The sequence below is a fragment of the Schistocerca piceifrons genome, chromosome 11 (assembly GCF_021461385.2).
Source record: "Schistocerca piceifrons isolate TAMUIC-IGC-003096 chromosome 11, iqSchPice1.1, whole genome shotgun sequence".
In the NCBI taxonomy this organism is placed as follows: Eukaryota; Metazoa; Arthropoda; class Insecta; order Orthoptera; family Acrididae; genus Schistocerca; species Schistocerca piceifrons.
Window position 1 is genome coordinate 53,253,956 of NC_060148.1, and position 12,382 is coordinate 53,266,337.

Consider the following 12,382-nt stretch of genomic DNA (forward strand, 5'->3'; position numbering starts at 1 on the left):
TGGTCAGAATCCACATCTGCCCCTGGAAATGTCTTACAATTTAAAACCTGGTTCCTAAATCTCTGTCTTACCATTATATAATCTATCTGATACCTTTTAGTATCTCCAGGGTTCTTCCATGTATACAACCTTCTATCATGATTCTTAAACCAAGTGTTAGCTATGATTATGTTGTGCTCTGTGCAAAATTCTACCAGGCGGCTTCCTCTTTCATTTCTTAGCCCCAATCCATATTCACGTACTATGTTTCCTTCTCTCCCTTTTCCTACACTCGAATTCCAGTCACCCATGACTATTAAATTTTCGTCTCCCTTCACAATCTGAATAATTTCTTTTATTTCATCATACATTTCTTCAATTTCTTCGTCATCTGCAGAGCTAGTTGGCATATAAACTTGTACTACTGTTGTAGGTGTGGGCTTCGTATCTATCTTGGCCACAATAATGCGTTCACTATGCTGTTTGTAGTAGCTTACCCGCATTCCTATTTTCCTATTCATTATTAAACCTACTCCTGCATTACCCCTATTTGCTTTTGTGTTTATAACCCTGTTGTCACCTGACCAGAAGTCTTGTTCCTCCTGCCACCGAACTTCACCAATTCACACTATATCTAACTTCAAGCTATCCATTTCCCTTTTTAAATTTTCTAACCTACCTGCCCGATTAAGGGATCTGACATTCCACGCTCTGATCCGTAGAACGCCAGTTTTCTTTCTCCTGATTACGACGTCCTCTCGAGTAGACCCTGCCCGGAGATCCGAATGGGGGACTACTTTACCTCCGGAATATTTTACCCAAGAGGACGCCATCATTATTTAATCGTACAGTAAAGCTGCATCTTCTGCACTGGCAATAAATAGGTAAAGGGTTACATACTATTTATGAAAAGAGGGAACACTGGACAGAATTTTGTTTGGCAGTTCACTATTTTACTAGATTTATCTTCAAACGACAGCCGACTAAAATTAAACTGAACCGTGCACATTACAATGACCACTTAGTCATTATGTAAGCTGCAGATCATTTCGTAGAGCAGCTGTTAACAAAAGCCTTAGATAACTGAGCTGCCTTCGGAAGCAAGTGCAGCAAAAATTTATCTCTGGGTTTATAGTTGTGTTCATAGCCCTGTGTTCATAAAATTGAACATTATTTGTGACATTGGGAAACAATTATGTCTACTTCTGTCTCCACAAATAAATTACCTCGGGACGTGTGTTTTTTCTTATATAGGGGTAGTGACCGGCATGTTCTTGGTTATACAAAAGCTTTTATGTGATAGTTTTAGTTACTGTGTGTATTTATCTAATTGCCAGATTCAGAGTGAATGTTACATTTATTATTCTAGATCAATGGAGCCCATTCAACCCTGACGGTAAAAAGAAATATGAGAGAGATTTCCTCATTAAGCTCAAAGATACAACAGAAGCAAAGAAGAAGCCGGAGATACGTCCTGATGTTCTGAACTTTGTACTGAAAGACAAAGTGAACAGGGTGAGTAACCTTCTAATGCTGTAAGTGCAGTTTACAGTTAAGCTCTTGGATGCAGAAGTGGCAATAATTTGTTTCTTCTCTCCCATTGCGCCACGAAAGGGATCAAAGGTTATCACCTTTTTGCAAAAGGATATTTCATTCATGGTATGCCAACTTTTATAGTCATCCTCTTTTATTGAAAAGAAATGCAATTGTTTTATTTAAGTTTTGTGTTGGCATGCTCTGAAATTCATTTGGCAAGTTGTTGTTTCTTTGAGTAAACGTGATTTTTTTTCTTTCAGTGTATGTGATTTCTGTTCGTTTCTGCTTGTTATAAAGTTTACATAGTTTTGTAAGTGTTTCACATACTATAAAAAGTAAAGTGTATTCTATTTTTAATTTTTAGTTGCAATTTTATTTTTTTCTGTGATGAAACAGATGTCATGCCAGACTGGAGTTTCTGACATACTTGTGATTGTGGAAAATTTCTGAAACTGTTTGTTAGATTGAGAGTAGGGCAGTATTGTGGTGCACTGGTGTAATGAGCTTTTCTTTCAGCAGCCAAGATTGCCGGATCTAAGCAGGGGCCCTCATGACAACTTCACACCGGCGTTCACAAAATCTCAGAGCTACCGAGGGGTACGTGTTACGGTGAATATTAGTTAACAATTTTTTTTACTTTTCGCTGGTGTGCCCTAATGATTAATACCGATGAAAGTAGTGGACTGACTGACTGTGAGGAAAAATTATCAATGAAGGGCTAAAAAAATCAGTTCCTATAGTCTATAATTTTGCAGTTTCCTAGAGCTGAAGTTGTGAGGGAGAGAGATTGTAAAATATATTCTTATTGTGGATATATAACTGTGACTTTTTGTGCCTCTACCCCTTCCTTGCATATGTTAATTTGAAAGAAAATACAATTTGAGTGATCGTTATCAACAAATAAGTTGAAAGTAATCAATCATTTATTATAATTTTTAGCTATCTGTATCAGATTTTAATTATTTCTCCTGCAGTGAACACATGACAATGCAATTACTGTAAAAATAGTTATCATCTTTTAGTGAGTGAATTTTTGAAACAATCTGGACACAAAGGTGTTTCCATTTGATAATAATATAGTGTGTTTGTTTTACAAATTTCATCGTGACAGCAATTAGTATATTTTTTACATTGGTCAGCTTGGCCAATGGTTCCCTACACAATAGCTTACTTCATCTGACCTCGAGTTAAATTCGGCCTGCCTCTTTACACTGGTTTCATCACGTGACCAGTTTTTATTTGTGCTCTCACTACATACTCTTCAAATTCTAAGGAGGTCAAATTACGTCCTGTCGCGTGTACGAACCAGCAATTTGCTCCCTCCATGTTGAGAAAAGATGCACTCACCGGTACGGACGTAGTTGCAGTGGTGGTGCGCGTACAGTGCTAAACATTTGTCTGTTAGACCGACACAACTCACATGAAATATAATGAGCAACAGCACATAGGCGAGAAATTTCAATAAATTCTTGTTCCAATGTTTTACTACCAACAGTCGCTGGAGTTACTACAGTTGAAAGTTACTCTGTCCTTCTTTACTTCTCAGGAAGTAAAACACTCAGCTGCTGTTAGACTATCTGTTAGATATGTTGCTGTGGCATACATTGTAGATTTCTTCAGTTCCTGGGGCAGAGGCACAATAGTGAACAAATTATCGAGAAACACTGTGATTTTTGTATTGTGTATAATCGGTCTGAGGGCGCCTTCTGCACGGTAACGGATCGCTTCTGCTTTCTCTTCTGACTCAATTAAACTACAGATATGTGCACATATTCTGAGCTACCTGCACACATCCGTACTTTGATGACCCGTGCTTAAAGTTTCTTCAACCTCTGAAAGGTATATATTGCTTGTCAACAGACTTCTTCCTCTTAGTCGACTGCTTGTAGAAATCGTCTGAAGTGAATTTAAAACTGGGCTAATCTAGCAGTCAGATTGTTATTGATCAGTCCTTGTGCGCTGTTACCAGTAAAGTGAAGAAAACTCGTGATTATTTCAAATTGATCAGCTGTCGTGCTATTCGCGATTGGATATGTCCTTAGTGCAGCATTCCAGTGTTGGCAAAGCGATAGGTCGTAATCTTGAGTTATTTGATGTAATGCAGATTCGTGCCTGGGAACCTCAGCTGTGGAATAGTTATTGTGCCACAGCTACACAGGGTTTCCTTCACATTTTGTCTCTCATAAAGACAAGTTCTGTAAACAGTGGTTTCCAGCAAATAGATCAGAGAGAGAGAGAGAAATGTTTGCAGGTGCTTTTTGATTTATTTTTACTCCATGCTCAGCTAAGAATGAGGGGCGGACGTGTCAGAATCACTTTCTGCCACCCTCCGTGTACTGTTCACTTCACTCATTTCTTCTGGACAGGTGTACTGAACACTAAGCGTGGGGGAATGACTGGATCCTCTGCCTCAGCTTCAGATTCTTCTGTGCTGTTATCTGTTTCTGAGATAACATTCTTAACTTGTCACAGCACAACCTCCCAGTCCCAATCTGCTTCAATGTTGTCAGCCAGAGAAAATACTGACTCCTCCAGTAGGTCGTGTAGTATGTCCTGAAGCAGAGATAAATGCTGACTAGAGACTTTCACAAGTTACCATAGTTGTGGGTATGTTTTTCTTACCACTTTAAAACATCTTTCTTAGTGGACAACGTGCAAGATACTTTTTCTAATGTGCCGCCTTGTCAACACATACCTGTTCTCGTAACGGTGATAGCCTCACCGGCCGCTAGATAGCACCTTCCGTAGCTAATGTCCACCCCAATGGAATGGATGTGGCACAGGTCTCGAAAGGGGCAGGGGTGTACAAAACAGAAAATTTGTAGCCAACACAAAGTATGGTCTCCTTTTGGATAGAAGTGACACTTTCATGCCTATGCTCCAATTAAGTTTCTCTTCACAATCATTTTTGATGTGCTAACTGTCCAAAAAGTTTGATCAAACAAAATGCTCTACCTTCTTCCAGAAGCTTCCTGCAGTGGCAATAACACCTGCTGTTGTACATATAGTAAAGTATGTGTACGTCAATGTAAGAAGTAAACATTTTTGTGCATGTCCCTTCACTCTGATGAGTGTACATCTGTTACCTGTTTTTATAATAAATTAAAGGCATGCTACGTCTAAGCATTCGTAGTTTATCGTGTGTAACACAGCATTAGTAGTTGCAAAATTAAAGAATCTTCAGATTTACTGTAAAACAGGGTGTATAGGGATAGCTTTTCAAATAATTTCCTAATACCTCGTTCAAATTTTGGTATTTATACCGTATAAATCGCGTGGACCTATTGTGTAGTTAATCACATGGCTTTTTTTACTCACTACAAAATTAATTTTGTATCACTGTCACTATTCAGCCCAGGATACAGGTCAGTAAGGACACAAACATTTCAGTGTTCTTTTGGGGTCAATAGGGAAATGAATGAAACATTTCAGTCCAGCCAATAAAAATGACAGAAAACATTAAAACCTTACCATGATGTTATAAAATGCATACTTTGTGTTATATGTGAATCATGTGACGCCATCTGTGGCGCTCGGGGTTCTGAAGAACTGCTACACCATCTGTACGCTCTCTCCGTCCGTGTGTGCTCAAAGCCGAATTATGCATTTTAATATGCTTTACGAAATTCCGATGCTTTTTGAGTATCCTCTGATGTTCTAGTTTCTTTTATGGCTTAATGTACACTCTCTTAGTGCTTTATACATATGAACATGTAGGCTTCCTACACCACTGCAGCTGCGCACATGTGATAATGCTTGTTTTCTGGCACTCTCTGGCAATTACTAATTCGAACCTATTTCTAACAGTCTGGGGATAGTACTGCGAAAGGTGGTTTGAAAAGCGTTACTTGCAACGTAAATTTCTTTTTACACAAAATGAATTACGTTGTGTGAAAGAGTGGGATGAATTTCTTAAATCACAGTGTCTTCCATGCTGCATGTTTATTCTCTCACTGTTCAGTACCTGTTTCTTGTAATACCTCGACATTGTCATGTAGGTCTAACCTACAAAGACGTAAACCATAAATGTAAAGTATGAAGGGAATGTTTAAATATACAATATTCCTAAGAATAACACAGGGTGACACTGTTGAGATGGGCTTTTTTAATCAATTTCAGGTTATTGTGGTCAGCTTAATATGAAAATCATATTTTTGTTGAGTTGACACTACTTTTTTATACAAAGACAATCAATTTACACTGGAAAAGAAAATGATTTTGTATGGGTGTTTCCAGTGGTTTTGGTCTGGAGTGTCTCTGCAAGTTCCAGCAGTAGTCTGCCATCATACGGCGATCCCAAAAGCTTCGATGTCTTCCCTCCATAATCTTTGGTTCAACTGTTCCCCTTGTTCTTCATTGTAATTGCCCAAGTTGTCAAGAAATTAATCTAAATAGCAGTGCACAAGAAGGCAATGTGAAACTCATTAGCTCCTAGTATTTGGAAAATTTTGTCAACTATTTTGGAATATTCTTCAGCTTTGTGGTTCCCCAAAAAATTTTGACAACTGCTATAAAGTTCGTCCATGCTTCAGATTCAACTTGCCATGAGTTTAATTTTTCTCATGGCTGTCCCATAGACTAGGAAACATATTTTGTATATCCTCTTTGCTAACCCAATAAAAATTTCACCAGTTTTGTAAATCTGCAGACGACTGATGATGAAACAAAATTGTCTAAAATAAGTGTAATGTTTCGATATGCTTCCTTAGGAGTACTTGAATGATCTATTTCCATTATTATGCAGTAAGACACATGTAAAACTTTCTTGAGCTATCTATTAAAAATTGCCAGTCTTCCAGTTTTTATACTGGAAGACCCATAAAATTTAAAAGTGCAGAAATATCACTATAGTATATAATATCATTTGTCTTGTTAAAATATGGAAGAATGTTGACTCTCTAGTTAAATAGAATGTTACACACCAGGCTGATGGCAACATTTTTCTTTTAGTCTCTATGCAAGAAGCTCAGCTGATTTCCTAGATAAATCTAAATCTTGAGTCAAGCACAGCATTCTTTGAATTAACTTCTCACTATCAAATGCTGTTTATTCCAGTCTGATCACAATATCAATTCTTTATAGACGATGGTCGGTTTCAGTCTGTAATGACCACCCTCAGATTATTTTACAGCATGTCCTAAAGTGGTACGGCCATAATGGCATCGTCACATAGATCTAAAGTAAGGTGTAGAATAGGCCACATCATCCACATAGTGATTATTGCAACTGGCTGCAGTTTTATCTCTTTCTTAACACACAAAGATTTTTATTACTCCACAAAACTTGTAATCAGTGTACAAAAGCAGACATTTGATTACAACAATATATTTCAAAAATTCATTCGGGTTTCTTTGCGTGGCAGTTTGTTCAACCCTTGTTGCCTTCAGGAGGTGCAACCCATAATGCCGACTAATACCAATGCTGTAGTTCTGAATTAGGGAAGGGAAGGGAAGGTTGCTTGGTTGGGCCCAGGTTATAGTGGGAGGGATAATGAGGATTGGTCACACAAAACTGAGCCTCACTTGTTAAGGGACAAACAGCATAAATTACGCAGAGTCGTGAAATATATTGCTAAGAAGTGTGCCACTTTCTCTTAAAATGCAATGGAAATCACAGTTGACAGAAAATATTGTTTGAAAATAATGTGATAGGAATTAAATAACAGTTGTAAGAACAAGATACGGGAACAGCATGTTTGAAGTGAGAAAAATATGTAGGAAGGGAACTGCTGGTTTCTGGGACTCTGCTGCAGTGGGAGGAGATCAAAGTAACCTGCTACGCACTAGATTTATTGGAATTCATGTAACAGCAGTGGCCTTCCAGTTTTGAATTTACTTTTAAACGACCTTTGTTGCTCAGTCAACAGTTGACCTGATTCATACAACTGGTAGATTCCAAGTCGGCTAAAATATAATGCTAATACAAGTGTTGCCAAATAAAAAATTTCATTGAGTCTGTGGTTGGTATACCGTGGCACAAGTGTGTGTTCAGGTCATTTCAGGCAGTCCTGTAACTGTTGAAAGGAAATCCATAGACGTGATCAGTGCATTTCCTTTGACCTGTAGGTCGCATATCGTGGGCTTGCCAGTGGTCCTGTTGCCACATACATTGCAAAGTTTTGTTTTGAATGCTATTATTTTTTTAGTTTTTAAATAGTCCTGATTGACGTAGGAGCCATGCAGTAATTAAGTTCTGTAAGTGAAATGAAAGCAAAATTAGAATATTCATCCTTCAAGGTTACTTATTATTACTTTGACACTGTATAATAAAGTAATGAAGTGTTATTTTCAATGTAAGTGTCAGCTACTGATAGAGGCAATGTGGTTTTTGTTTCAGCAACCGGTAACAAAGCGTGGAAGCCAGCAAGGCAAGGCGAAGAGTGGGGCGAAGCCGCCTATTATCCAATACTCGATTAAGACGGAGGTGAAACTGCGGGAGACGGAGAACGCGTGGAAGCCGGCGCGGATGCGTGGCAGCCAAGCAGAGCAGGACAAGACTGCGGTTAGTTGTTGTTGTGGCTGTGGGTCCTGCATCTGGTCCATTCACTGTTTACTGTGTGATCTGTGGCAATCGTTTAAAGAATCAAGTCTCCATTTCGTGCAGTTAGTTGGGAATTTAAATATGGAAGTTCTTAAAAATGTTTCCACTGCAAGGATTACTATACCGTCGCCCGTGTCGGTCGAATAAAATGATAGGTGAGGGATAGTTGTTAGACATACAGGATGAATAAAAGCCTTTCAAACTTCGGAATGATCAGATCTATTGAGGTAACTTACAGGCTAAGTAGATGTCATTTTCTAGCAGAAGACCTCGAGTTTCACGTAAGCCTCAAGTGTCACTTTGTTTCTATGTGACTACTGTTTGTGATGTAAGCAATTTCTTCCCATGCTCACTGCAGCAAATTTGATATAACTTGTGCCAAGACAGTGTCGATACGAATCTTGGCCGAGAGTGAATTGTATGCCTGTGCAGAGGTTCTTTAGCAATGTATTCTGTGTGAAATTTACACCAAACAGTTGTTGCAAGAGTTGGTTTTTTGAAAATTCAAACCAAAATGCCCAGTTAGCACGTTCCACAACAGTGAAAGTAACTGTGCACTGCACCGGCACTCCACTATGTGAATCAAACTTGTGGTCATTTGCTACTATGTGACACATCTACAGATTCTGTAAGTTCTCTCTACAAGTTTCTATATTGCTCCAAAGTTGTGCTCTCTGACTCGCCCTGTGTTCTTATGACATCTGTAAAAGTCTTCTGCAGTCAACTTACATTGTTAGTACTTGACCTGATGGAGAGAATATAATTACGTATAACTGGAGCAGAGTAAATAAGGGATTAAAATGCAATTCTGAAATGAAAGTAAACAGAATACTTCACCTACATAGAGTGTGTAAAGTATATTGTACAGAAATATTATTAGTTTACCAGTGCTTCACATATAATGTGGATAGAGTGATATTTGAGTTCTATTTCAGGATCTATACAAAAAAGTTCGTGGTGTACTGAACAAACTGACGCCCCAGAAGTTCCACACATTGGTGCAACAAGTACAGGCCCTACCAATTGACAACAGTGAACGGCTGCACGGTGTCATCGATCTGGTGTTCGAGAAGGTGAGTACACCAGTTAAAAACCACATGATGGAATATTTATTTTGGCTGTGAAGTCAGTTTTCAATCTCCTAACCTCCCCCAAAGCGACATGATGTTTCCCGAGTTGGCATTGACAAGTTAACCCGTGTCATTGCTTTACATTCTCTCTCCCTCTCCCCCCTCCTGCATGCCCCACAGGCACCAAAATGTAATGTAATCCTTACAGACACTTAGCTGTCAAGTTAAAGCCATGTCGTGTTTTATGAAGGATATTATCTCAGGCTGCTAAAACAATCTGCAGCTGTAGTGAATTTATTCCTCTCACTGTCATTAAAGTGCATGGAAAAGTATCAAATTCTTTCGAAGAACTTGCTCTGTCTTACATAAAGGTATGGGCTATTTTCAGACAGAAAATCGGGTCCTTCTTTATTACGTGGGTAAAGCAGAGCCATGATGACACCTGTATGTCATGCCAGACTGGAGTTTCTGAGCTACCCAACTGATTGCATACAGATTCTGAGCTGCTGTAGGTACTTCATGCTTGTATGAGGTAGAGGGTTAGAAGGTACAGAGATAGTCTTAAGCTATTAATCAAGTACACTAGGTTAGGCTAAGTGGTTAGATGCAAGTATAGAAAATGCAGTATTAAGGGTTCTTTAGAAGTTTCTAGGGTGGGTGGCACTAATACTTTAATTGTGGTTGTAGTATGGGTGTAAACGTAGATTTGGGGTCGTAAATTTGCTTCACAGTCTGAAGCGAGAGAACTGATAACTGGCCTATACTGTTGTTACCATTTGCAATGTTAACTACAAGAGTTTTTAAGGCAACCAGTTGAATCCTAGAATGTGGTCACCTATTTTCTTGTTGTACTTTTACAAGCTTCAGAAATGAGTTTGTCTGATATTGTACAAGTAAAGGTATGTAGCTAAAAGTTCTTGTACATCAGTAAGCCTGAATTTGTACCTAAAATTTCACTTGCACCAAACTACAAAGCTAGTTCTTTAATTATTTAGAAATTGAAAAACAATATGAAATTACCATTGTTGTGCCATAATTTTCAGTGAGGTTCAAAAGTTACTTTGAATTAGGACTTGGTGCTTATTTGAGACAATTCCATAATGGGAAAAGTTGAAATGGTTGAAAAAGTGTGTATAACATTGCAAGCTGTCCTATTTACTTATGTTAGGCATTGATACGACGCCTGTTCCCCCCCCCCCCCCCTCCTCCCCAATAGCACATAATTCTTCTGTAACAACTGAGTATGGATGTGATCTGTGCAGTGTGTGCCATTTGAGAAGTAGGCTTTCACCTTCTATCAGTATTTTGGCAACCTGTTAAAACTCTCAGGAACTTGAATAACTGGATTTTAGGAATCAGCTGTAAGACCCAATCTTTACTTGTTTGTCGTAGTAGCTATCACTGGAGACCTATCAACAAACTTGCTTATGCTAGTACCTCTGCGTAATTACTTGACCTATTTAAACTTGTCATTTGATTGTAAAAGTACATTGTGTATTCCATTTTTTGGTGGCATTGTTTCTGTGGTTGCTATGTTAAGGAATGAAAAATAGTTTGTACATGTGATGGCTAAAATGCAGTTCTCAAATTTTACCTTTTGGTTGGCTCTACAGGAATTGACGGGGCAAAAAATTTTGATTTGTTAATGGTTCATAGTTCAGGATACTTTACTATTCTCAGATATTTTGAATTTTTTTAAACCTCAGTGTGGGAAGGAAACAATCTTGATTATTTCAAGCTCCACAGCTGATGGAGACTAATACTGATTGATGAGAACCAGCACAGCTATGTCAGTAAATTCTTATAACATTAGGAAAAAGATAGCTATTTGCCATAAAGGTGGCAGGTTGACTTGAGACAGGCAGAACGAAAAGACTGTTGAACATTTAGCTTTTGGCTGACGCCTTCTTCGGAAAAGAAAGCATTATACATTTGTACAAGCAAGCACACCTGAACCCAATTGCAATTTCCAGCAGCTCAGACCGAAATGGCTTAAAGTCTCAAGCTGCTGGAGATTGAAGTCTTGTGTACGTGAGGTAGGCTTGCTTGCATGAATGTTAGTGTTTTTTCTTTTCTGAAGATTGCCTTGGCTGGAAGCTGAAAGTGTAAATAGTCCTTTTGTTGTCTGTCTGTCTTGCTCAACACGTCACCTTTATGGTGAGCTGCAGTCCATCCTTTGCTAATGTTACTGCTGTTCCAGCCTGGAGTCGCCACTGCTCAGTAAATACTTGGTCAATTGGTTTCATTTATTAGATCACGTTACAGAATTGTCGTCACCGTAATTTAAGAAGTCTAGCTGTGCTGTGTAATAGTAAGGTGAAATCTAGAAATGACTATCTTTTAAACATTCTGTCAGGGTGTTGACAAAATGTTCACATTAGTGATTTCCATATTTTTGCCACTAACGTTACAGAAAAGACTGCTAGACATCTTCAATCACGGTATTAACACAACTTTTTATCCTGCGTTTGAACAAATGAAATTGCTAATGACACAAATTCGTGTGGATTGTGCTATGTTGTTTCTCGTTTATTGCTGATATTAACAAAGAAACGGATGTTACATCTTTATTTTGCTAGGGTACTCAATATAGAATTATTTATCCAATTTTCCCATTGCAGTTGCGTTACTTTGGAAGGAAGACTTCAATTATTCACTCTGTGTTAAATTGTTTTCTTAGCAAAAAATGTTGTTTGTTGTACATAATGTGCATTACAAATGTAGATGTTTACATCTACATACACACATACTCCACCAAGTGTTGGGGAGGACCTTGTACCACTAGTAGGTGGTCAGTATGACTGCCTAGGCAAAATGGATGTTGGTGGGAGTAGAACTGTTCTGCAGTCAGCTTCGAGGATTGTTTTTTCTACTCGTCCGCATTTACTTTAAATTTTTCTACATTGAGAGCTAGCTATCATTAATTACAAAAATTAGAAATATTGTCTCATCTTGTATTATCCCACAGTCACTCAATGACACCCTGCTGTGCACCACAGCAGCAGTGTCACAAACAGCTGCAGATCGGTGCTCACCCGGTCAATCAGGTTAGTCACGTATATGGTGAATAAGAGCAGTCATAGGGCGCTCCTGACAGTATCCTTGTCTCTGAACACTCACCATAAAGGATGACATACTAGGTTCTGTTGCTTAAGAAGTCTTTTGAGCCATTCCAATATCTGGAACATATGCTGTATGCTTGTGTCTTCTTCTAGTCTGTATTTGGGTACTGTGTTTAATGCTTTTCGGAAATGCAG

At 38.5% G+C, this 12,382-nt stretch overlaps 1 protein-coding gene across 12 annotated transcripts in view; it reads left to right on the forward strand.

Moving 5' to 3' along the window:
- LOC124720406 (eukaryotic translation initiation factor 4 gamma 1-like) overlaps positions 1-12,382 on the forward strand; it is a 662,434-nt gene that overhangs the window by 606,622 nt on the left and 43,430 nt on the right. For 9 of the 12 annotated variants that reach the window (XM_047245746.1, XM_047245751.1, XM_047245757.1 and 6 more), the window contains 4 exons: positions 1,349-1,494; positions 2,032-2,124; positions 7,852-8,016; positions 8,991-9,128. In XM_047245746.1, coding sequence (XP_047101702.1) covers positions 1,349-1,494; positions 2,032-2,124; positions 7,852-8,016; positions 8,991-9,128 — 542 coding nt within the window. The remainder of the gene's footprint in view (positions 1-1,348; positions 1,495-2,031; positions 2,125-7,851; positions 8,017-8,990; positions 9,129-12,382) is intronic. The other 3 variants (XM_047245748.1, XM_047245747.1, XM_047245749.1) reach the window with 3 other exon arrangements.